At 40.1% G+C, this 27,534-nt stretch overlaps 1 protein-coding gene across 1 annotated transcript; it reads right to left on the bottom strand.

Moving 5' to 3' along the window:
* Positions 1 to 14,709: 14,709 nt before the first annotated feature.
* Positions 14,710 to 26,385, bottom strand: TMIGD1 (transmembrane and immunoglobulin domain containing 1; the record flags this gene model as incomplete). The annotated part of the gene is made up of 5 exons (XM_082603827.1): positions 14,710 to 14,754; positions 15,820 to 15,923; positions 19,953 to 20,231; positions 24,200 to 24,478; positions 26,304 to 26,385. The coding sequence occupies 5 exons, from the start codon at positions 26,383 to 26,385 to the stop codon at positions 14,710 to 14,712; spliced, it is 789 nt and encodes a 262-aa protein (XP_082459953.1).
* Positions 26,386 to 27,534: the final 1,149 nt, after the last annotated feature.

Genomic DNA, 27,534 nt, shown 5'->3' with positions numbered 1-27,534 from the left:
ACCCTTTCATCATGAGAGTAAGTTCCACTGGACAGCCCTGCCCTAGAGAAATTATTGCATACGAGCCCTAGGCGTCACAGTCATGACTGTTTATGTGAGCATTGCCGGTGATTGCATAGAACCTGGAAAAAACCCAATAGTTCATCAACAGGAGTGTGTGTGAATTGTGACATATTCATACAATGGACTACTACAGAGAAGATGAAAATCAACGTGGGTGAATTTCAGAAACATAATGTTGAGAGCAAGTTGCAAAGCAAATGACACACAACCACTTTTTAAAAGTTCAACAACAAACAAAATTACATAATGTATTGTTTAGACATACAGACATACATGGTAAAAGAATTTGTTTTTAAAACAAGGGAATATACAAGCAGCTCATGCAGCTCAGTATCAAAAAAACAAACAACCCAATCCAAAAATGGGCAGAAGACCTAAATAGATATTTCTCCATAGAAGATATACAGATTGCCAACAAACACATGAAAGGAGGCTCAACATCACTAATCATTAGAGAAATGCAAATCAAAACTACAATGAGGTATCACCTCACACCAGTCAGAATGGCCATCATCAAAAAATCTACAAACAGTAAATGATGGAGAGGGTGTGGAGAAAAGGGAACCCTCTTGCACTGTTGGTGGGAATGTAAATTGATACAGCCACTATGGAGTACAGTATGCAGGTTAAAAAGCTAAAAATAGAACTACCATATGACCCAGCAATCCCACTACTGGGCATATACCCTGAGAAAACCGTAATTCAAAAAGAGTCATGTACCACAATGTTCATTGCAGCTCTATTTACAAAAGCCAGGACATGGAAGCAACCTAAGTGTCCATCGACAGATGAATGGATAAAGAAGATGTGGCACATATATACAATGGAATATTACTCAGCCATAAAAAGAAACGAAATTGAGTTATTTGTAGTGAGGTGGATGGACCTAGAGTCTGTCATACAGAGTGAAGTAAGTCAGAAAGAGAAAGACAAATACCGTATGCTAACACATATATATGGAATCTAAAAAAAGAAAGGTTCTGAAGAACCTAAGGGCAGTACAGGAATAAAGATGCAGATGTAGAGAGAGAATGGACTTGAGGACTCGAGGAGGGGGAAGGGTAAGCTGGGATGAAGTGAGAGAGTGGCAATGGACATATATACACTACTAAATGTAAAATACATAGCTAGTGGGAAGCAGCTGCATAGCACAGGGACATCAGCTCGGAGCTTTGTGACCACCTAGAGGGGTGGGATAGGGAGGGTGGGAGGGAGGGAGATGCAAGAGGGAAGAGATATGGGGATATATGTATATGTATAGCTGATTCACTTTGTTATACAGCAGCAACTAACACAACAATGTAAAGCAATTATAATCCAATGAAGAAGTTAAAAAAAGAAAACGGCTTCCCTGGTGGCGCAGTGGTTGAGAGTCTGCCTGCCAATACAGGGGACACGGGTTCGTGTGCCAGTTCGGGAAGATCCCACATGCCGCGGAGCGGCTGGGCCCGTGAGCCACGGCCGCTGAGCCTGCGCGTCTGGAGCCTGTGCTCCGCAGCGGGAGAGGCCACAACAGTGAGAGGCCCGAGTACCGCAAAAAAAAAAAAAAAAAAGAAAGAAAGAAAACAAGGGAATATTAAACATCAAATTTAAGGTAGTGTTTGCCTTTGGGAAAGAGACACAGCCAGCTTCAAAGGTATTGGCAATATTGTGTTTCTTAAACTGGTGGTGGGTACATGGGTTTTCATCTTATTTGTTACACCTGATTTCATACATTATCTATATTTTTGTATATATGAAATATTTCTTCTTTAAAAGGTCACTCTAGCTGCAGTGTAAATGAGAGACTGAAGGGAGATGGGAATGTAAGCCGGAGACCTGTTAGGAGACTATAATTGTCCAGGCAAAAGGCGACTGGTGACCTTGATCAAGAGGGCAGCAGTGGAGATGAAAGGAAGTGGATGAAAATGGGATATGTTTTGGAGGTGAATCACCCTAACCCCAATCCTAACCCTAACCATTATGCTCTGGTAGAGGTTTGCATGGTGTAATGTGGAGCATTAAAGAGGAGTATGTAAGTCAGACCGGGAGCTTTAGGGAGAGCTCCTTGGAAGAGAGGAGAAATTATTTGAATTTGGAACAATTAGGGGTTTGTTAAATGATAATGATTGAGGAAAGGCATTCTACTTGAAGATAATGGCTTTTAAGAAGAATTTAAGGCAGCAAGTCTCTGTCTGGGAACTGAAGACACTGAGCATAGTTGGAACTAAAGAGTGAGAAGGCAGGGGCCAAACGCGGAGAGCCAATTGTGTCCATCGGGGGTTAAGACCTTATTCTGGAAGATGCAGGGAAATTGCCCTTGTTTTCCTTTCCTTTTGCCAGATCCTTGTGAACAACAACAAAATAAGGACCGATATAACGCTGTGAAAATCTAGCCACAAGGAGGCCCTAGCTGGGCTACTCTGAAAATGCTTCTCTTTGAACTAATCGTTTTTAGAAAATGATCATCCGTGATCACCAAAACCTGAATTGTAGAATCACAGAAAGATTGAGATGAGTATGAAAAGAAAAGAAAGGCACATGGAAGAGAAAATGATAGAGATGAAAAAGGAGTAGTTGGATTTGAGAGAAAATAATAAGCATCATTGGAGACCATAGATCCCTGTTTCCTTTTAGGAATGCTGTTAGACTGGTTTTCCTTAATGGTGCAATGAACAAAACCAGAGCTTTCTTTATTTCTTCTTTTGTTCATGAACTACATTCTTTGCTATCTTAAGCAAATATTTAAGTGTAATAATTATGACATTCTTGTACTCTTTTCAGAGGTATTTCTTGAGACAAAGTATAAAAATCTGAGAAATAAAGTTAATACGAAGGAGGTGGTGACTCAAATCCACCTTTCCTAATGCACATTCTTTATAATATTTTCTCATCAGATTCCCATTTGTGCATCTCATTTTATTTTTCTTTCATTTAATTTTCTTTCTTCCTTGTTCCAAGAATAATTCATAAGCTAAAAGTAAAACAACACATTCACAGGGCAAATAAAAAACTAAAAAAAGATAATATGCATCTCACCCTGAAAGTAGATGAAAAACTTGTCCTCTCTTTTTAGGACTAAAAAAAGAAAAGAATATGTTCCTTAAAAGCTCTCTGTTAGAAAGCCTGGTTTCTTCTGTTAAATAAGAAAAGCAATGTGGAGTTAGGAGGCGAAGGTTTGAAGTTCATTAGACCTTGTTTTTAAGTCCCAACTCCTGTTTATAGGTGTAAAAAATCATTTAATCTGAGGCTCAGTTTCTTCTTCTGAAAACTGGGATAGTAGCTATAATAGCTAAAATTCAGTGAGTGCTTAGTGTGTCTTACAGTGTACACGTCTCAGCTCATTTAATCCTCATAGTAACCATAAGTCAGGAGGTAGATTCTATTTCTATCCCCATTTTATAGATGAGGGAATGCAGGAACAGAGAGGTTAGGTAACTTGCCTATCACCACACAGCTAGTAAAGTGGTAGAATTTGGATATATACCTAGGTAGTCTGATTCCAGAGACTAAGAGTTCAGGCTGTCTAAGCCTAAGGATCAAAAGATATAATGTAAGTGAAAGAATTTTGAAACAAGTACTTGAGACATGTCAGTTTAAATAATAAACTTGCAGATTTATAAATTGCTGAGCGTTGTGTGTCATTTTCAATTTGCAGTGAAGTAACCATTGTGGATATTCCATTTGTGGATGGTTTAGTTTTATGGGTGCTTTTACTCTAGGCTTTGACAAATGGAACATAATCAGGAAGTTTTTCTTGGGCCCATACATATACAGCTGTTAAGTTTTCGCATTGGCCCATTTTAATTGGTCTAATATAGGTAGAAAATCATGATGACCACTCATATGACAAACATCAATGATAGAAGCCTTAATAGCTTAACAGATGCTTAACTTTTTTTTTTTTTTTTAATTTATTTTGGCTGTGTTGGGTCTTCGTTGCTGTGCGCGGGCTTTCTCTAATTGCGGCAAGCGGGGGCTACTCTTCATGCAGTGCGCGGGCTTCTCATTGCAGTGGCTTCTCTTGCTGCAGAGCATGGGCTCTAGGCGCGTGGGCTTCAGTAGTTGTGACTCATGGGCTCTAGAGCACAGGCTCAGTAGTTGTGGCGCACGGGCTTAGTTGCTCCATGGCATGTGGGATCTTCCCGGACCAGGGATTGAATCCGTGTTCCCTGAACTGGCAGGCGGATTCTCAACCACTGCGCCACCAGGGAAGCCCCGAGATGCTTAACTTAATAGCATTGTGGAATCATAAAACACATTATGCGTACATTTAGAGTGATTGAAAGAGGTTGTGCAGAAATCTTAAGCAGAAATATGAAATTGTGACTAAATCGTTAAATATTTTCTTAAAAACAAATATGATCCACATGTCAAATTGGGGCAAAGTCCTTTAGACTGGTGATTTCCAAGTGAGCCAAGTTTGTTATTAAACACTTTTATGAGTACCATAACTATAAAATTCAGGAATTCAAGGCTATGATCCTTTATCGCCAGCAAAGTCTATATCCTCTTTAGTGCAATGTTTTAAATGATGCCCTTGAGCTGCCTATAAACTGCTGGAGTGAAAAATGACCAGTTTTGGGATGAGAATCTGTTGCAAGAGGAACATACATTTTGCAGAATGACGCACAAGGAGGTAGTAAGACTTCCTAAGTTTTGTTACCATTAAATTTTTTTTTTAATGTCAGTCATATAATATGAGGGCTTGCAGGATCTTAGAGATTGTCTTTTGGTATAGTCCCTTAGTTCAGAGTCTCTGAAAGATTATGTGACACCCTTGAGCTGAGCAGCTCATTAGTGGCTGAGCCAGGAGGAGAGGCCTGTTTTTCTGTTCGTACATGTGGTAGCTTCATGTACATCTGGTAGCTGAAACTTTTCCATGAGCAATGTTGAATATATGCAGCAGAGTTGTGTTACAGCTATAGGAATCCAGCTACTCCCTTTGACCCGGCTCATGTTCAGTGATACAAGTAGGTTGCAGCTTACTCAGAGATAAAGTTCCAAAGTCAGGCAAAAATAGACTATAGTCTACACTATCCTTGGAAATTCTTTGGGAAAGTATCACTTCAGAGACCCAAACACCTCCTCTTAATAAGCACTGCAGGGCAGGTTTCTATTCCAGTATGGGAAGAGATTGCTGTTTCTTCAGTTGAGAACCAGTGAAGTAGTTGGCAAATCTGTGAGCACTAGATTCATCCCCAGCACATGAGATGCTCACACTTTGAGAGCCATGAGGGAATTAACTGGGACTGGCCCGGGGAGCTGATTCTCCTCTTCATCTCATGCTCACTTCAGGGCACATGTTCTTTCAGTTGAATGGCAGGTCTCATTGCAGGCACTTTTAAGTTGTTCTTCCTGTCTGTCTGTCTCTCTCTCTCTCCGCGCCCTTCCTTTTTTACCCATCCTCTTTTTCCTCCCTATCTTCTAAATCTAATTTCGATTTGAATTCAAATGTTAAATGTGTCTCTTATAGGGATTAAATGAGTTTATATATGTTGTTTCCTGCCATGTAGGAAGTACTATATAAGTTAGTTATTAATGTAAGGGGCAATTTTGTCTAATGGTTAAAGACCCAGGAGCCATACAACCTTGGTCTAAATTCTTATTCAGCCACTAACAAACTGTGTGACCCAGGACGTGTGACTTAAATTCTCCTTGCCTCAGTTTTCCTCCCCTGTAAATTGGGTGTGATAAAAATAGGACCCTTCTTATGTGATTGTTATAAAGATTAAGTAAGTTATATATAAGGTGCTTAGCATAGTACAATATAAGGTAAGTGCTTATTGGAGTATAACTATTGCTATGTGATGTCACTATACTTCAGGTAACTCAGAGAACTCAATTTTAAGAAGTTCTAAAAATTACGTGTGTTAGTTTAATTTCTCATCTCCTGCCTCAATTCTTACTGGCATACAGTGATTACCCATAAGGCAAAAGGGCTGAATGATTGTCCTGTACAAAACTGAGAGCAATAGTAGTTCATTGCAGCTCTATTTACAATAGCCAGGACATGGAAGCAACCTAAGTGAGCAATAGTAGTACTCACCTAGAGCCAAAAGTCAGGGTGATGGGAGGAGTGACTCTTCATACAAGCTGTGTGACCTTGGACAGATCACTTAACCTTTCTGAACTTTGGTATCTCCAGTTGTACATCATAAATAATGACATCACTACCTGTCTCACAGAGTGGCTGTGAGGATCAAACAAGACATGTGTAAAATGTTTTATAAACTATAAGGTAACATGAAAACGTAAGAGATTGCTGACACTATTGTGACACTATTGTTACTACCAAGATTGCCCAGAGAAATAAAGACAAATAATTAATGAGTTTCCACAGCAACACTTTAGGAATCCGTTGGCAGGAACACCAGATCTCCAATTTTTTCTTAATATGTACACAATCCTCTGAGAGCGCAAGTTTTTGAGAATTCACAGTAGTGTCCTTCACGTTTTCCAGTATTACATACACAAAAACTACCCATGATGTTTGCTGTACAACAACCTTGATGTTGCAGAGATAGGCTCTTGAAAAAAGATTATATGAGTGTTAAGGAATTTGTCATTAACTTATAGATTTTATGTTCTATAGTTGCTGGCATGAGATTAAGTATAATTTGTCTTTTTTAATAAAATGAAACAAATGAATTAATTTTTTCTAGCTGCACTACTGCTGCCCTATTTCCTTAAAGATGTGTTGTCAATAGATGTAAATCTATTCAAAGGGAAAATTATGATTTTACTGCAGGTTATTCAGCATTTTATATGACTCAGGGTCCCTGGTGGGAGGGGTGGGGATTATTATGAACTTGCCCTTGAAATTAAGCATTATTTCATTAAACTAGATTAAACGTTCCCCTGAATTCTTATTATAATGAAAGTTTTGTGAGTATTTGAATTATGCCAATGAAAATACCTGTGTTAGTCAGGATAGGCTAAGTTATGCTGCAGTAACATATTAACCCTAAAGAATAGTGGTTTCACACAAGGATCTATTTCTCACATACATGTGAGCAGGTAGCTCTGTTCCACATCATTATTCAGAATCCCAGACTAACAGATGTTCTCCCCAGTTGCCATGTCAGAGGAAGGAAGAAGTGAAAGAATATGCATCCATTCTGCTTTGCTTTGTCTGAAAGTGACACGGTTAATTCTATCCATAGCTCCTTGACTAGAACTAGTCACATGGGCTAGTTAATGGCAAGTGAGCAGGGAAATGTGAAGAGCACAAGGATATTCAGTGAATGATGAATATCTCTGCTACAACCCCCAAACTCCTAAAGCAGTAAGATGTTCTCAATTGCTTTCTGGTAGCTTTATCCTAATTCTTAGTCTCCAAGATAGTGCAATGTAGAGGAAGGAGCATGGACTGTGGGGTCAAACTGCCTTGGGTTCAAATCCCAACTACACCTCCTGCTAGTTGTGTGAGTTTGAGCATGTTGTTTTGTTTCTCTAATCCTCAGTTTCCTCATCTGTAAAATGGGGATTCAAACACCTACCTGTTAGGGTTGTTGCAACAACAGGAAATTATGAGAGAAGTGGTTTGTCTTTATTATTCAACTTTTGCCCCTTCTGTGATAGCTTCTCTCCTACTCCAGGTCCCAGGCTTTGGATCAGCTTGGTATGAATTCCAGCTTAGTCACTCTCTATAACTTAGTTAAGCATTCTGAGCCCAAGTGTCCTCATCATCAAAATTGAGACAATCATGACTACTTTATAGGGTTGTTCACAGGATCAAGTAATGCAGGTAAAGTCCTCAGCACAGCGCAGGCATACTTTGTTTTATTGCCCTTCGCTTTATTGAGCATCACAGATATTACGATTTTTACAAATTGAAGGTTTGTGGCAACGCTGCATCGAGCAAGTCTATTGGTGCCATTTTTCCAACAGCATATGCACACTTCGTGTCTCTGTGTCACACTTTGGTAATTCTCACAATATTTCAAACTTTTTCATTATTATTATATTTGTTATGGTGATCTGTTATCAGTGATCTTTGATGTTACTTTTGTAATTGTTTTGGGTGCCACAAACTGTGCCCCTATGAGACAGCAAACAATTGATAAGTGTTGAGTGTGTTCTGACTGCTCCATCGACCAGCTGTTCCCCTGTTTCTCTCTCTCCTCAGGCCTCCCTATTCCCAGAGACACAACAGTATTGAAATTAGGCCAATTAATAACCCTACAGTGCCTTCAAAGTATTCGAATGAAGGGAGAGGCGCGTGTCTCTTACTTTAAGCTTAATGAGGAAGGCATGTCAAAAACCAAGATAGGCTGGAAGCTAGCCCTCTTGTGCCAAACAACCAAGCTGTGAGTGCAAAGGAAAAGCTCTTGAAGGAAGTGAAAAGTGCTACTCCAGTGAACACACATATGATAAGAAAGCAAAACAGCCTTATTACTGATATGGAGAAAGTTTGAGTGGTCTGGATATAAGATCAAACCAGCCACGACATTCCCTTAAGCCCAAGCCTAATCCAGAGCAAGGCCCTAACTCTCTTCAATTCTATGAAGGCTGAGAGAGGTGAGGAAGCTGCAGAAGAAAAGTTTGAAGCTAGCCAAGGTTGGTTCATGAGGTTTAAGGAAAGATGCCGTCTCCATAACATCAAAGTGCAAGGGGAAGCAACAAGTGTCGATATAGAAGTTGCAGCAAGTCATCCAGGAGATCCAGCTAAGATAATTAATGAAGGTGGCTACACTAAACAATAGATTTTCAATGTAGACAAAACAGTCTTATATTGGAAGGAGATGCCATAGCCAGAGAACAGAAGTCAATGCCTGGCTTCAAAGCTTCAAAGGACAGGCTGACTCTCTTGTTAGGGGCCAATGCAGCTGATGACTTTAAGCTGAAGCCATATGCTCTCTTACCATTCCAAAAATCCTAGGGCCCTTAAGAATTATGCTAAATCATAATCTAAACACAAACTTTAGTTAAAATATATATATACATATAAATCAGTAGAATACCATATTACAAGTGCCCAGAAATACAGTATAAAGATCAGAAACTGCTTGGAAATATTTCTAACTCTTTTGGGGATTATACTCATAATCTAATAAAGATTATGAACTAGCACAATCATTACTGGGGCCAACATTTCAAAATTCGCCTGTCAAAGCTGGCACCAAGAGAGTATTATACACATAAAATTGAGAAACAGATAAACTTTACTTCAGAAAATAACAGTCCTACAGAGTATTGCTCTCATTATTTAGTTAGTATAAGGGTCAATCTGTCTCACTGAGGCATGTATCTATCTTTGCGCTATTAACATCTTATCTGAAATGCTTTCCAGTTTTTTGGTACCTGTTGAAAACCTGTGCTCTATAAATGGAACAACAAAGCCTGGATGACAGCACATCTGTTTACAACATAGTTTACTGAATATTCGAAGCCCACTGTTGAGATCTATGGCTCAGAAAAAAAGATTCCTTTCAAAATATTGACAATGCTCATTGACAATGCACCTGGTCACCAAGAGCTGTAATGGAGATATACAATGAGATTAATGCTGTTTTCATGCCTGCTAACACAACATCCACTCTGCAGCCCATGGATCAAGGAGTAATTTCAACTTTCAAATCTTATTATTTAAGGAAAACATTTCATAAGGCTATAGCTGCCATCGATAGTAATTCCTCTGATGGATCTGGGCAAAGTCAATTGAAAACCTTCTGGAAAGCAGTCACCATTCTAGATGCCACTAAGAACATTCATGATTCATGGGAAGAGGTCAAAATATCAACATTAACGGGAATTTGGAAGAAGTTGATTCCAACCCTCATGGATGACTGAGGGGATCAAGACTTCAGTGGACAAAGTAACTGCAGATGTGGTGGAAATAGCAAGAGAACTAGAATTAGAAGTGGAGCCTGAAGATGTGATGAATTGTTGCAATCTCATGATAAAACTTTCATGGGTGAGGAGTTGCTTCTTATGGATGAGCAAAGAAAGTGGTTTCTTGAGATGGAATCTACTCCTGGTGAAGATGCTATGAAGATTGTTGAAATGACAAGAAAGGATTTAGAACATTACATAAACTTAGTTGATAAAGCAGTGGCAGAGTTTGAGAGGATTGACTACAATTTTGAAAGAAGTTCTACTGCAGGAAAAATGCTATCAAAAAGCATCTTTGCTACAGAGAAGTCACTCATGAAAGAAAGAATCAATTGATGTGGCACACTTCATTGTTCATTACTGCCTTATTTTAAGAAATGGCTACAGCCGCCCCAACCTTTCAGCAGCAACCATCCTGATCAGTCAACAGCCAAGAACATTGAGGCAGGACCCTTCACCAGCAAAAAGATTACATACAACTCACTGAAGCCTCAGATGATGGTTAGCATTTTTCAGCAATAAAGTTTTGGGTTTTTTTCTCCACTGCACCCCGCAGCATGTGGGAATCTTATTTCCCCCGACCAGGGATCGAACGCGCACCCCCTGCATTGGCAGCCTGGAGTCGTAACCACTGGACTGCAGGGGGAAGTCCCGGCAATAAACTATATTTAAATTAAGGTATTTACATCGTTTTTAGACATAATGCTGTTGCACATTTAATAGACTACAGTGAAGTGTAAACCTAACTTTTATATGCACCGGGAAACCAAAAAAATTTGTTACCCACTTTTTTGAGATGTTTGCTTTATTGCAATGTATCCGCAATCTCTCTGAGGTATTTCTGCAGAACCTCTGATTTGGTTCTGCAGAACCTCTGATTTGGTTCATCGTGATCATGCTTGAGCTTTGGGGAATAGTAGACTATGAGTGAAAATTACAAGAGCTGTTTCACAAAAATCTCCATGAAACAATGAAAGCCCAAGTCAACACCAGGTTTCAACTTACCTAACAGAGAATGACACATATTGGGGTGAGAAGATTCTTCTACTCCTAGATATACAAGATTTTTTAAAAGTTTTTTTAAATTAGGAGAACTACACATAAAAATCCAGATTTCTGACTTCTCTTACAGAATCAGAAGACCTGTCCCCAGTGGTAAATATTAGCCCCCTTTTAGACATAGATGTGCTATTTGCTACAGTCCCCACCACTCCCTATTGTTGTACATCTAGCCTGCTTCACTCATTGATCTGCTTGACCCCTGTAAGAATATGACTTTATGACCCCTGGCTAATAGGTTCAGGAAAGTAGTCATGATCATGGTGATGACAGGCGTAAAGTTGGTGAACTATTTGGTAATAGTTGTAAGCTATTTTCAATGATTCAAAAAGCCTAATTGGGGCCTCCCTGGTGGCGCAGTGGTTGAGAGTCCGCCTGCCGATGCAGGGGATACGGGTTCGTGCCCCGGTCTGGGAGGATCCCATATGCCGCGGAGCGGCTGGGCCCGTGAGCCATGGCCGCTGGGCCTGCGCATCCAGAGCCTGTGCTCCGCAACGGGAGAGGCCACAACAGTGAGAGGCCCGCATACCGCAAAAAAAAAAAAAAAAAGCCTAATTGCAATGATTATATTGTTAACCTCTAAAAAACTGCACAGGTTAACTATAGTACGAGATTTATTTTCTTTTAAATGGAATTACATCAAGTGGGTAATTGTCTTGTCATAAAAGAAGCTTAGGCTGACAAGTAGGGATCATTGATAAATGTTTTTTAAATTGGGAAAACAGATGACTCTTATTTAATAAATAAAATTTGTTTGATAGACCAGTTCTTTCAAAATACGGGGCCCAAGAAGGAGAAAAATAATAATTATGAAAGTTGTCCTTATTGATAAAAAGGTTGAGAAGGGAGCAACTGGATTTTTCTGTCACTTCTCCACTGGTATTTGTAGTCCAAAGGGTCAAAACCAGATGAGGGAATGTTGGAATTCCACGTACCTCACAGTAGGTAGAGAAAACACTGGGGAAAGGTTATGGGGTTGCTTTATTTTTTTAATTTTTTTTTTTTTTGCGGTACGTGGGCCTCTCACTGTTGTGGCCTCTCCCGTTGCGGAGCACAGGCTCCAGACGCGCAGGCCCTGCAGCCACGGCTCATGGGCCCAGCCGCTCCGCAGCATGTGGGATCTTCCTGGACTGGGGCACGAACCTGCGTCCCCTGCATCGGCAGGCGGACTCTCAACCACTGTGCCACCAGGGAACACCCCTATTTTTTAAATTTTATTATTTTTTTAATTGAAGTATAGTTGATTTACATATGGAGTTTCTTTTGAATCCTGGAATTTAACATCTTTCTAAGACAGGCTCTAGGCTAACTTCTAATTTTAAATAATAGACATAGTTTTAGTACAGACTCTGTTTCAAAACTGTAAGGCAAAATGAGAGGCAATGACTATTTATAATATTACTGTGCTCTGTTAAAACTAGTGCTAATGTCCAAGGTCATTGTATTTAACAAGGGTGAAGAAACTCTTTCCTGATGACCTGTAATTCTCAAGGATATTTATATGTTCTAGAACAAAGGTGATTCATAAGTGCTAGGCGGGGCAAAGGTATTACATTTTCAGTCTTTCTTGCCAACTCCTTTAGACATTTAACTAAACTATGTGGGAATCTTTTTAGGATCACAGAATTTTCAAGCTAAAATGAAAAATGAATCTTAATTCTTCTCTTAATCCAACCTCCTTATTTTCCAAAGGCCCAAGAGAGGGAAAAGCGCTTGCCCAAGGTACCACAGCCAAGATTGGAACTCAGATCTCCTGATTCCAAGTCCAATTAAATAGGTTAAGTTTTTCTGTTTCCTCTTCCACTTTAAACTATCCCAACCCACCGTTTTTTAATTTCTCATTTCCAGGGTTCTACTTAATTGTCTAACCTTTCAGATTTTCACAATCCTCCTACCTTATCTTTACAGCATTTTCACAGGGCTTCCAAATTCTAATCTGAGAAATCCTGAATGAGGGACATGATCTGAAGGCTTCCCCACAAAACCTACTAGGGCCTCCAAGAAGACAGAGAAATCTGTGAACCACAGTTTTTTAATGGTCTCTGTCTCCATTTCATGCGGACGTTTCCAAGGAAGCAAAGAGGAGCCTAACAGGAGGATGTGTCTGTTTTTCTTAGAAAGAAAGACTGTTAAGGTTTAATACATTCTGCTCATTTCTTCTCTTTGCTTCTAAGGCAATAAAGGGATTTTAACCACCTGTCTGACAGCAGCTCTCTCTCCTTCTCTTTCACTGTGGCACATTTAGCTCCTGCAACATTAGACAAAAAAATTTTTTTCTAAGATAGAGTGAGAGCACAGCAGAGACAATCAAGGGTGCTTCTGGCCAAGGCTGCCTCTCCCTATAACCCACCCCAGCTGTGTGGGAAACTGAAGCAGAGACTCTTACAGGGAAAAAAATGAAGAAAGAATGGAAGTGGGGAAAGTCAGCAATAAATAATAAGAGAGCTGCAATTTTAAATTAAGGTATATGAGAAGAGTACAGGCTGATTCATAATATCGCTGGATCTATGCAAATGGTTATGCAAAAAGAACAAAGGATACTAGGAAACAAACATGCTATCCCCTGTCCCCTGCCGTTTTCATCTTCATCACCACACAAAACTCACAAAGTTTGTGACTGTCAACCACGATAAGATGAGAAAAATAAGGACATATGTTGTTTTTTATAATACTGAATTTTTTCCATTTAAAGGAATACTTTATATTCTGAGATTATATCCTTCCTTTTTTAGTCCTAGAACATTTCTTTTTTGAAATGACAGTGAAGGTAGATATAATTGATATTACTTATGTGTTTCCTTGGCAACTTTAGAAATTGATCCCTCTATGTTGCCCCCATCCCCCAGTTTTTTTTTTGGTAGTGTACTGATTAGTGAAACCCAAATGTCTGTTAATCTCCTACCTAGAAGAATACACACTAAATGTAAATGGTTATCAATCTTTTCAGGACAAATTTCAATTAATTAACATATCCTTCAAGGAGAAGACTTTAAAAATCTTATCTTTCAATCTTTACAGCTTTCTTCCTGAAAGTGTTCTTGCAAGTATATTAAATTAGTCATAATAACTACTGCTAAGTGCTTAATGAAACACTTCTTCATAACCTCTGACAATTTGACAGGAATGAACTTAGTAATAGCAATAAATACAGATGGGACTACATAAATCAAGGAGGTCCTGATGCAAAACTCTTGCTGTATTAGATGTCATCTTGGCTTTTTCATCTGAAATGAATCAAGAAATTAATTATAATGGTGATCATAACACTAAGAAAAAAAATCAAAACAAAATTCATACTCTTGGAAAGAATGCCTCTGTTCTTTTTAGCCACTGCCCACTTCAGGTATGCTGGAGCCAACGGTCTAAAGGAAGCTCCAAAGAGAAGGCGGTATTTAGGATGAGGAATGTGGCTTCTGACCTGGCTGTGAAGGAGAATGCAGTAGTGGCTTCCCCCAGGGTAAGCTCTCTCAGGCATTTACATTGTGTGGCAATAAAAGGCAGTTGCACAAGAATTAGCCTGAAATTGCTTAAAGAAAGAGTAGGCTCAAGACCAAAGGTGTTGTCATTTCTAAGCAACGTTCCAACCTAGCCTCACCTGTCTTCCTCTAAAGTGGAGGCAGATTCTCCTCCACCCTCCATTCTCCTCTGAACCACTTCACCTTCTAGCACCTTACATCTCAGGAGGAGTTTGCCCAGGATGGGCTTTATTATGCACACCATTGACTGCTACCCATCTGCTTATGGAAAATCGTTGACCCCAGCCCAGAGTACTTACAGAGCTGTTCTGCTTTGAAGATCTTTATCCTTTATGCAGAGCTAAAAGCAAACATGACAAGGGCAATGAATTTGCCTGTTTTGCTAAGGCCCACGAATAAACTTTTTTTTTTTTTTTTTTTTTTTTTTTTTTTTTTGCGGTACGCGGGCCTCTCACTGTTGTGGCCTCTCCAGTTGCGGAGCACAGGCTCCGGACGCGCAGGCTCAGCGGCCATGGCTCACGGGCTCAGTCGCTCCGCGGCATGTGGGATCTTCCCGGACCGGGGCACGAACCCGTGTCCCCTGCATGGGCAGGCGGACTCTCAACCACTGCGCCACCAGGGAAGCCCTAAACATTTTGAATGCATCAAGGTGGCTCAAGGGACAGGAAACCCAAATATCTGTTAACCGTCTATGTAGAAAAATACATACCAATACAGAGGTGGCTGGGAATACAGCCACCTCTGCACTGGTCGAGGTCTTATTTCTTTGACCACATTAATCATTTTTATTTAACCTAAGAAAATGTAATTCCACACTGGCCTTTCCTTAGAGGCTTTCTGCCACATTTGCCTGCCTTTGGCACTGGATTAACTGGTGGAGTCAAATGCATAGCATTAACCTATGCATGCAGGTCCTCTGCATCATGGTAACCAACAAGGTTAACCATTCAGCAATTCAAACTCCAGCCCACCACAGCCAGGGCATGTGGCTGTACTCAAGAGGTGAGCAGTAAGTGCCATCTTTTTCACACAGATCTCTGAATCCAGAGCAGATGTGCCTCTATATTTATTTATTTATTTATTTATTTATTTATTTATTGTACCAAAGGAACCATAGCAACAATAAAGAGAAATTTAAAAGGAAGAAAAATCAGCACCTACTTCTAACACCACAGCTATTTTCATTCAGGTCTTGTCCATATGCGCGTCTATTCTTCTACTCTATTCTTCGTAAAGCTGTACTCATAATAGATGTACAATCTTATTCCCCTTGAGCAACTTCCATTTTAGATCTCATGGTAGAGAGACCAGATCGTTCAAGTATGGTTCCTAATTCTATAGTCACGTATATAGCCAGTTCTCTGCCTTTATTTAGATGACTTTTTAGCTTAGAATACTTAGATACCTTCATTATTCTTTTTCTTCTGGCAATCAGTCCAAATAACAAGGTCAGAAAGACCACAATACATGCAGCAATAATGGGTTCTATTGGTACAGATGAAGCTTTATCTGTTGGAAGTGCAAACACAGGAAACAAGAAAGTTCACATTTATATGCTTCTAATTTATGTACTTCTAGTATGTCCCAGCCACAGTGCCTTGAACTTAACACTTTTCCTCTTAATTAATTTCTCCAAACAACCTCGAAGAATATTATTATCATTTTTTTTATAGGCGAGGAACCAGGGGCTTTGAGTTTACTTGTCAAAGTCACAGAACTAGTAACTAGCAGAGACAGGCTTTGAATCTATTCCTTTTTGGAAGGATGATTTATTGTAATATGAATAACTCCCCAAAGTCAGATCATTTTGTGCTTGATCCATAATTTTTGCCATGCAGAAAGCAGAAGTAAGCTGAAATCAATGCTTTTTCCTACCATTTGAAAAGCCCGAAAGATGTTGGGAGGTATCCTGGAGGGAGAAAGAGAGGGAGGAAGGTTTTAAGAGGAAGAAGAGAAAAGGTGAGGAAGCTGCTGGACTAAGGAGAGAGGAACAGTGGGACCCTTGTAGCTGTGCTGTGACTGTGCTCCAAGTAGGTGACAAGACATTATACAGGGTGGTTGCATAGTGCCCCCTAGGAAAGTAGAACTCTAAGCATCAGCCTTCCCAATCTTGGCAAAGATTTTCATCTTTCTCTAAATGATATGGAAGAACAGAGAGTCTACTTCTACCTTGGGCTGGGAAGACACCAGCCACCTAGAAGTGAAAGCCCATTCCCTTGTTTTGTGAACACCAGGTAAGCTCAGAGCCATTTGGTACTACAGGTGCAGTCCCTGTGCTTGTAAGCTTTCCAGGAGCCTATGAAAATATTTGAGACCGGAAAGAAAAGTATTGGCTCCAAAATATGAAAATAAAGTAGCAAAGTCAATCAAAATTCATAAATGTTTAAGCATCGATAAAATGTAACTTTGTGTCAACTATCACCCAACTGTTAAATAATAATAATATTTAAAACTTAAGAACCAAATTAATAACTTATTTATAGAAAAATTCAAAATGTATGCAAGTTTTAAATACCCTTTCAAATTTTTACAGCAAAAAAGTATACTTAATACTTCATGTTAATATATTTGATATGGGGTGAAACTTACAAAAGTAAGAGTGCTAAGGTCAACAAAGGTATTTAAATGACTCTAAGCTCCTGGATTCTGATGCCACCCTAGGAGGGAAAGGGGCTCCAATCATAGCTAAGATAAAATTTTTGGAATTTATAGGAAATAAAGAGTGTGCTATTTATTGTATAATTGAGTTTGTAGAGTGAATGAAATCAATAGATTTTTGCTAAATGACTACTGTGTGTTGGGTGCTGTTCTTAGCCCTGAAAAAATAGGACAGGCATGAAAGGCTCCTGTCTCTGAGGAGCTCATATTCTAGTGGGAGAGACTGACATGAAAAAAAAAAACTACTGCAGATTGAGATAGTATTATAAAGGACAAAGTGTTATGAGATAGTATATGAAGGGTAAAAGGAAGAGAGAAGGGGAAGAGAAGACTTTTGATTAATTTCAAAGCCCAAGCCCTATATGCCTCAAGATTATGAAATGGGGTTTATCCCTCCACAATTGTATGAGACACTATTTACCTTTTAACTGTTGTCTTCTCCATTATGTGTCCGGCTCAGGATAATTTTAGGGAGTAGATTAAGCATCCTTTACTTTTGCTCTCTCGTGGCTGTTGCTAAAAATTATTCTCATGAGGATGTGGGTGACACCAAACCTCTGGAGAAGCTCTGCTCAGTGGGATTTCTTTTTTTTTTTTTTAATATTTATTTATTTGGCTGCACTGGGTCTTAGTTGCGGCATGTGGGATCTTTAGTTGCAGCATGTGGGATCTAGTTCCCTAACCAGGGTTTGAACCCGGGCCCCCTGCATTGAACCCGAGCACCAGCATCGGAGTGCTTATGCTCCTAAGGCAGCCAATAGCCAGGCAAGTAATAACGCAGGAAGAAATAAGAAAAACCAGTTGGTTTAGAAGAGCTCAACCCAAAACATGATTCTGCCCACCTGAAAGCTAATTTGCCAAGCTGGCATCCTGCTTGCCACACAAGCTGTATGTTTAATGTGACACAGAGAAATTATGATTCCTTCTTAACCAAGAGTTTGTGGGTTTGGTTTTTTTTTTTTTTTTTTTTTTTTTTTGCAGTACGCGGGCCTCTCACTGTTGTGGCCTCTCCCACTGCGGAGCACAGGCTCCGGACGTGCAGGCTCAGCGGCCATGGCTCACGGGCCCAGTCGCTCCGCGGCATGTGGGATCTTCCCAGACCGGGGCACGAACCCGTGTCCCCTGCATCGGTAGGCGGACTCTCAACCACTGCGCCACCAGGGAAGCCCCTGTGGGTTTGGTTTTTAAAGCAAGTAGCCCCTGGGCATACTGTCACTGTTCTGCAGGAGAAATTACTGAACGCACCAGTAATCACAGTGATGGGCATTCAACTGGCAGCCCCTCCTACCCACCAGCCACTCTATTGGTACAGTAATAAGAAGCCCTATGGTCACATGTCCAACGCTTCTGGCTGGGGTTCAATTGGCTTCCTGAGGACTGGCAAGAAAGGCAATGAGTGGCACAGAGAGGCAAATGACAAAGTGACTGATGTTCTAACAAGATATAGGAGCCTCAGCTTGTTTGGCTGCTTCTAGCATCCTGGCCCCAGACCAGGAAATGTGTGCGTGAGCATTATCTGCATCTGCCACTCCAGGTATCTCGCCTTCCTCTTTCTATATGAGTGAAAAATAAGAGGAGGGAAAGACACTTGGAGCTTCTTTTGTTCCTTGTTACTGCAGAGATCATAAACCTGGGTAGAAGAAGCATGAAGCCAAGAGAAAGAAGCTGTTTCCCCCATTCTCCCCCACTCCCTTTTCTGATTAGCCTATAGGTTACAATTTCAGAGTTAGGAGTGATTTTATAGATCTATTTTCTTATCTAGTCAGTATATTTTTCCTCTATGTGTTTATGACTTCTCTTCCGTTTGTCACTAAGCTGTTAACTCAAAAGTCCAGTTTCGGATTTCCCTGGTGGCGCAGTGGTTAAGAATCCGCCTGCCCATGCAGGGAACATGGGTTCCAGCCCTAGTCTGGGAAGATCCCACACGCTGCGGAACAACTAAGCCTGTGCACCACAACTACCGAGTTTGCGCTCTAGAGCCTGCAAGCCACAACTACTGAGTCCGCATGCCACAACTACTGAAGCCTGCGTTCCTAGGGCCTGTGCTCCGCAACAAGAGAAGCCACCGCAATGAGAAGCCCACGCACCGCAACGAAGAGTAGCCCCCACTCGCCGCAACTAGAGAAAGCCCGCGCACAGCCATGAAGACCCAACACAGCCAAATTTAAAAAAAAAAAGTCCAGTTCCTACAAACCTTGTGGCCTAAGAAAATTCATGGAAATACTCCTCCATAAAAGCCAACCAGAACTGTCTTCTACTACTTGATTCTAGAAAAGGACCTTTGCTCAAAAAGCAGTATCCTATATGGAATGGGAATAATTCCCCTAAAAGAAACAACTAGAATTCCTTGGATCGAGATAATTCTCCAAAGAAAATCCTAGCTACTAATCATAATTGTCATCATCATTAGTTGTCACAAAAAATATTTACTGAGCATCTCTCTGAGTTTTGTACTATGCTAGATAGTACAAACTTTTAAAAAAAGTTACCTTTGTGGATGGACCTCAAAAGTATTACGCTCTCTGTCGATTTGACAGAGAAAGACAAATACTGTATGTTATCACTTATATGTGGAAAAAAAATAAATGAATGTATAAAACAAAACAGAAACAGACTCACAGATATAGAAAACAAACTAGTGGATACCAGTGAGGAGAGGGAAGGAGGGAGGGGCAAGATAGGGGTATAAGATTATGAGATACAAACTCTGTGTATAAGCAACAAGGATATATTGTACAACACAGGGAAATATAGCCATTGTTTTGTAATAATGTGAAAGGGAGTATAATCTATAAAAATATTAAATCACTATGCTGTACACCTGAAACTAACATAATATAGTAAATCAACTATATTTCAGTAAATAAACAAGAGAGTTACCTTTGACAATAAGGTGAAAGTCCTTGGTCTTCGTTTCCATAAGTGAATTTGCAATACAGCTGTAGGTTCCGTTGTCAGATTTCTTGACTTTGGTGATTGACAGTTGAAGATACTCACTTGTCTGTTGGATTTGGTGATGGTTTTTCTCTAAATTCAAGAAGCCACTGTTTTTGTACCACATCATTTGAGCCTGGGGGTTGGATTTCACATTGCAAACCAACTTCACATCACTGCCTTCCTCAGCTGTTTGGAAGTCCTTTCCACTTAGGAGAGGAGGAACTGCAAGACGCAAGCATTTAAGTTTAATTAGCAGATAAGCAGTAGTTTATTGCCCGTGTTCAAGATGTCCCTTCAGTCTATCTCATGTAGTCATTCATTTATTTGACAAAAATTTATTGAGGGGGCTTCCCTGGTGGCGCAGTGGTTGAGAATCTGCCTGCTAATGCAGGGGACATGGGTTCGAGCCCTGGTCTGGGAGGATCCCACATGCCGCAGAGCAACTGGGCCCGTGAGGCCATGGCCGCTGAGCCTGCGCATCTGGAGCCTGTGCTCCGCAACAGGAGAGGCCGCGATAGTGAGAGGCCCGCGCACCGCAATGAAGAGTGACCCCCGCTTGCCACAACTAGAGAAAGCCCTCGCACAGAAACGAAGACCCAACACAGCAAAAATAAATAAATAAATTAATAAACTCCTACCCCCAACATCTTCTTTAAAAAAAAAAAAAAATTTATTGAGTACCTATTGTTTGGCAAGCACTGGGTTAGGAACCAGGGGTACAATGGTAAATAACATACATCCATTTTCAAACTTAATAGCACTTTTTTTTTTTTTTTTTTTTTGCAGTACGCGGGCCTCTCACTGTTGTGGCCTCTCCCGTTGCGGAACACAGGCTCTGGACGCTCAGGCTCAGCGACCGTGGCTCATGGGCCTAGCCGCTTCGCGGCACATGGGATCTTTCCGGACTGGGGCACGAGCCCGCGTCCCCTGCATTGGCAGGCGGACTCTCAACCACTGCGCCACCGAGGAAGCCCTTAATAGCACTTTTAATGTGGTGGGGAAGACAAACCATGAAACAAATGTATATAATAATGAATCTGTATTAAATAGACAATTTGTAACACATGGAACAATAACCATACTTGCCCTGGCCAGAGATTTACCAATGCATATTTGCATTTCCTCAATGATCTTCTAGAAATAATGTCCTTCTATCAGAAGGCACTCCAATTGTGGCAACTCTGGCATCCATGGAAGATGAGCATAACCTTGAGTCCCTCTCAACCTTCTGTGTGAGCAACTTCTTATTCCCTTCATGATAAGGACATCTGTAGACCCATAGATTGTCAAACACATTTATCTTCACCAAATGATTCCAACCCTTACTACCACCAGGGCTTTCCAACATCTAGGGGGAGAAATGGCTGAACTGACTCTCCCCTCTTCTCCATGCTCCTTGCATTTTTTTGGCCAAGGTACAGAAGAGTAATAAAATGCACGAAAAGTGGGCAGTAGGAAAGAGGTAGATGCAGAGAAGGAGGGAAAAAAGGAGCTTGTATAATCTGCACACTGAATAATTAGACCCTGAGTAGGCTGTGCTATTAATAGCTCTCTCAGAAGAATGACATTTTATTGCTCTTTGGAATGTGTTTGAATTCTGTATCCATGTCCAACAAGAATGTTATACGGTATTCAGATAGTTGTTCCTTTTTATTTAACTATTTAAAATTAATTTTTAAGCATATCGGCTCTACATGAGCACTCCCTTTTAAAAGTATTAGTACAGGGCTTCCCTGGTGACGCAGTGGTTGAGAGTCAGCCTGCCGATGCAGGGGACACGGGTTCGAGCCCCGGTTCAGGAAGATCCCACATGCCGTGGAGCGGCTGGGCTCGTGAGCCATGGCCGCTGAGCCTGTGCGTCCGGAGCCTGTGCTCTGCAGCGGGAGAGGCCACAACAGTGAGAGGCCCGCGTACCGCAATAAATAAATAAATAAATAAATAAATAAATAAAATAAAGTATTAGTACATTTCAGATAAAGTTAAGGTCCTCCTTGACTCCATCCTGGTCACTTCCTGACTCCCCAGAGACACCCCGTGCTATGAGTTTGATGTAAATACTTGCAGATCTTTTTTTTTTTAATAGTATTTTTAAAATACATATGATATTCCCATAGGAAACATATTGTATTGTTCTAGGAGGGTGAGAAGTGTTTACAGAAAAGACTTCACTCTCTCAACAATTGCACGCTTTGAGATATATTCATGTTGAACCACAGAATTCCAGCTCATTGCTTTTAGAGTGCTATAGTATAATATCTGACTCTTTAATTATTTTATTTTGATGGGCATCAGGTTATTTTCATTTTAAAATGCTAAACAGTGCTTCAATAAACATCCTTGTAAACAAAAAAGAATGGGCTCAGGACAGAACCCTGTGTAGTGGCTATAATCTAAAGACTAAAAGCAAAAGCAAGGAGAAAAATGTGACCAGATGTTCAGCAAATATTTAAATAAAATCTAAAAGGAAAAGTCAAAAAAATCCTTGTATATGTCTCTTTATGCATATGTGCATGTATTTCTCTAAGGTTAACATCTCAAAGCAGAAACGCTGGGTCATAGGGTAGGTGCGCTTTAAATTTTGATAGATATTGCAAAAGAGGTGGTCTCAATTTATACTTTCAGCAACAACGTATAAAAGAAGTTTCTGCACACCCTCCTCAAATAGTGTATTATCAAGTTTCCATTGAGTTCTTGGTCTGCCATTTATAACAATAATCCATAATACTTACTCAAGACTGTACATGATATTCTTGTCACTTTTATGACCTTATCTTGATTTATTGATTGATGAGTTTGTGTCAGTTATTGTCACTATGAATCACTGGCCAATTGGTTTTTTTTCTATATATGTGCAACGATGATAATATTAAATGTGGAATCAGGCTGGGAAACTGAAAATCATTTTTTTAAGCCACTGAATCATATTATCGGCATTTCTACTGTGTCTCTCTTAAGGTTACAATGGAAAGAGCACTAGATTAGGAGCCTGGGGATTTGTGTTCGGTTCTCAGCTCCAGATGTGATAATTAGGGCCTTCATTCTGGGCCTCAGTTTCCTTGTCTGTCATTTTATAAGGATTACAAAAGCTCCAAGGTATGCTGCTAGTCTTGGATTCTAACAAAGTTGCCAAGAGATAGCTTGTTAAAAATCACATTTTATCAATTCACAGGAAATAAAAAGCAAAGCTCCTTTGTCCAGAAACATGTAAATGATTCACTCTGGAAGCTCAAGCTGCAAGATGCCAGCAGATTCCAGCACTGGATTCCTTGGCATTTTTCCCACCCTTTTATCTCCGGAACAATGGCATCAATTTTTCACAGAAAAGTTTGCTGAGCTCATGGGATCAAATGGCTTTGACATTTTATTACTAGGTTCCAAGTCCAGAGCTCTTTAAACCAGACCACACCATATTATCACCCTTACTCACATCACCCCTCACCACACTATCCACACCCCCCTCACGTAGAACCAGTTTTCCACCCAAACCACCTACATGATCACCTCCATAGACTCATTCAAAGGACAACTAACCTCAGATAGTTCCACCAATGGGTTACCAGTACCTGGAACCCAAATATCAAAGAGCTTCACCTTTGAGGGTTTAAGGTGATGTTAAAAGATTCCCAATGAATATCTTTCTAAGTAGAACACAAAAGCTAGAAACACTTTTAAGAAAGAAAAGATTGGTAATTTTAAATACAGAAACATTTAAAATTTCAATATGGCAAAGAAAAGAACTATTTTAAAATGTCAAAAATAAGTAGACAAAATACTTATCATTCAAAATGACAAAAGGCTAATTTCCTTAATGTACAAAGCGCTTCTACAAATCAATAAGAAAAAGGCAAATAACCCAATAGAAACATGGGTAAAGGACATGAGCAAGCATTTTGCAGGCAAGAACCATGAAAAGGTAATGCACTTACGAAAAGGTGAACACCCTCATTCCTGATTTAGAAAATGAAAATAAAATTTCAAGTCAGGCTGGCAGATTCTTAGAGCTTGAGGATACTCAGGCTCATGAGGGTGAGGGAAACAGGCACCCTCATGCGTTGTTGTGGGATCATAAATAGGGCAATTGGGCAGTATCAAGCAAATGTTAAAATACACATACTCTTCAGACCCAGATTTCATCTACCATTGTGTACAGGCAACACAAACTAACTAGCAGTTTCTTTCCCCTCACTCACAAGTGACATTCAGCACCACTGAGATGGACGTCGACTGATTCCTCCTCAGCTTGCAGGTAAAGGTGATGCCGTTGTCATTTTCACTGATGGAAGTGACACAGACAGAGCTTGAGTTGATTTTGTTTCCAGATTTCAAATCCACTCTCCCATCTTCACGGTACCAGAGAAGTTCTTCTTCTCTGGTATGGTTTTGAACAGCACAGTTCAGAGATGCTTCGAGGCCAGGCTCAGTGTCCAGAATATAGTTTTCAGTTTTACCATTCACAGTTAAAACAGAACCTGGGAGTGCAGGAAGAAACTATTAAGATAGAGTGAACAATCTAAATGACCATAATTAGAGAATTGGCTAAATATATTACATCGGTACAATGAAATGCTCTGCAGTGATTAAAAATAGTCATATTGAGCTATGTGATTTTACAAGGAAAAGATCGAAAAGGATTATTAATTTAAAAAAGGAAAAGGTTAAAAAAGGGTGGTTACCAAATTTTGCTGCACATTGGAATCATCTGGGGATCTTCAAAAACGTACTGATGCCTGGCTCCCATCCCCAGACTTTCTGACTAATTAATATTAGTGTAACCTGGGCACTGGGGTTTTCAAAAAGCTCCCAGGTGATTCTAGTATGCAGAGAAGTTTGAGAACCACTGGGTTAGAAAACAATATGTATGGAATTACCCCATTTATACACACACACACACACACACATATACATATATATATATGTATACATATATATGTATGGACAAGTCTTGGGAAAATCCTATCTATATATTGACTAGGATTGATAAAAATAGAGAAAATGGCAGAGAAATAGTTACCAGATCTAAATTGTTTACTTCAAGTGCTTGGAAATAGCATAGTAAGGGGATGGGAGTGGGGAAATACAAAGGAGAAAGAAAGAGCAAAATGGAAAAATATTTAAGACATAATATTAGGTGAATAGGCAGAATGTAAAGTACATCTCTAACAATTCCTATAAATATATCAAAATTGAATATGCATGTGGGCAAAAGCTAATTTGAAAACATTTTTGATTAGATGATGGGATTATAGACAAATTTGGTTTTGTATATCTGATGTTTCACTATTCTACTGACAGTGTAGTAAAATAAGATGTTTAAACATCTGTGGTTTGTGTGGTAAAGTTGTTGTTGTGGGGTGGATGATCAGGATATATAGCAGTTAATCTTAACCTCTGATTTTTAGAAATCCATCGTAACATCCCTAAATTTCAGTTTGTACTTTCCCCATTTAGAAGCAAGTAACCAAGCTAAAAAAATGACTTTAGCTGCCACAAACTTGCCCCCTATATATCATTAGTTAATATATTCTGTAAATGCATTAACTTTTCCTTTAAAAAGCATGAACTACTGGTGATTGCTGCCTAGCATTTTTTTAAAACCTGGAAGAATATACATCAAAACGTAGAGTGGTTATCTCTTTTTTTTTTTTTTTTGCGGTACGCGGGCCTCTCACTGCTGTGGCCTCTCCCGTTGCAGAGCACAGGCTCTGGACGCTCAGGCCCAGCGCTCCGCGGCATGTGGGATCCTCCCGGACCGGGGCACAAACCCGCGTCCCCTGCATCGGCAGGTGGACTCTCAACCACTGCGCCACCAGGGAAGCCCGAGTGGTTATCTCTTGATGATGGGATTTGGGGGAATTTTTACTTTTCTTTATTCTTTTATATATTTCCTAACTTATATTACAATGACTGCTTATCACTTTTTGAATCAAGAAGGAAAAAGGTATTTCCAGGCTGGGGTGGGGAGCAAACGTAGAAAAGATTGTCATGTATGTTGTATGCTCAAATAAAGAGCAGAGGTTTATTTTAGATATGATTAGTAATGAAATGCATTAAAATGTAGGAAAATTCTGGCTGTGGCTCTGGAGAGAATAAAATACTTCACCCTGTCTTATAATATTAGAACCATAAAAATATTTTTCCACTTAATTTTTCACTATTTTATCTGACTTCTGTACTCTGAGCCATATCAACTGTGTAATCATTCCATTTTGGATTTTGTATTTTCCCAAAGCCCCCAATCATTTTATAATCTGAAATTTTCTTTATTTAAAAAGAAGCCCAAAAGTATTAACTTACTTGTCATCTCATGTGGCAGAAATAAAATCACTAAGAGAAGAAATCTGTACATTTGCATTAGGCTGCTGGTCTTCCATGCCATGTTTAATGAATTTAAGTCTGATCTGCTGGGGGAAAAAGAGTGCATTTGGTTCTGCACTTTGGTCTACACTGAGCTTATGAACCTTCCTCTTGTCTATTATATATTTAAAATAAAGTCCCAGATGAGTCATCCCAGTTATAATGGTACTATTTCTAGTTTTTAATTAAACAATCTTGTTCTGACTACTAAGTTCAAAGTACTTCTAGTATTAGGTTTTCTTTTTTTTGCGGTACGCGAGCCTCTCACTGTTGTGGCCTCTCCCGTTGAGGAGCACAGGCTCCAGACACGCAGGCTCAGCGGCCATGACTCACGGGCCCAGCCGCTCCGCGGCATGTGGGATCTTCCCGGACTGGGGCACGAACCTGTGTCCCCTGCATCGGCAGGCGGACTCTCAACCACTGCGCCACCAGGAAAGCCCATATTAGGGTTTTTTTAAAAGACAGCAAAACACGAAACCACAAGGAAATAGGCCATAAAATAGAGGGCAGCTACAGAGCGGCCCGGAGGAAGGTGAAACCAGTCTTCCCTAGAGACATTGATAGAATGTCATTTTAACAGTAAGAAAAGTGAAATTTCCTTTCTGCTCAGATAGCCTCTGCTGAACAAAGTAATTCTTGTCTTGAAAGCCTCTCTTGGGACATTTTTCATAAAGTTGCTCTCTGCTAATAGAGGGTTTTTGAAACTGTTCCAAATCACATAGATTCAAATGGTTTGTACCTTAGAAAAGACTCAATTTGAACATGGCCTCTAGTCTTTTTTTTTTTTTTAACATTTATTTATTATTTATTTATTTAATTTATTTTTGGCTGTGTCAGGTCTATAGTTGCAGCGCACGGGATCTTTGCTGTGGTACGTGGGCTTCTCTCTAGTTGTGGCGCACAAGCTTAGTCGCCCCGTGGCATGTGGGATTTTAGTTCCCTGACCAAGGACTGAACCCGCGTCCCCGGCATTGTAAGGCAGATGCTTTACCACTGGACCACCAGTGAAGTCCCAGCCTCAGGCTTTAAACCACATTAATCTCTGCTTTCCCCCTTCCCTCCACCCCTCATAACACTCTTCCCGCTTGACCCAGCATGGGCTAAAAAGAATAAATAACAAAGGCCTCTTTTCTCCCTTCTTCTGCGCTTTTCCTGCTGCCGTCTCTCTCCC

Source organism: Mesoplodon mirus (assembly GCF_964341445.2).
Source record: "Mesoplodon mirus genome assembly, chromosome: 18".
Taxonomy (NCBI): domain Eukaryota; kingdom Metazoa; phylum Chordata; class Mammalia; order Artiodactyla; family Ziphiidae; genus Mesoplodon; species Mesoplodon mirus.
Note: the sequence above shows the minus strand (reverse complement) of the source record. Positions and strands in the feature narration are given on the sequence as shown.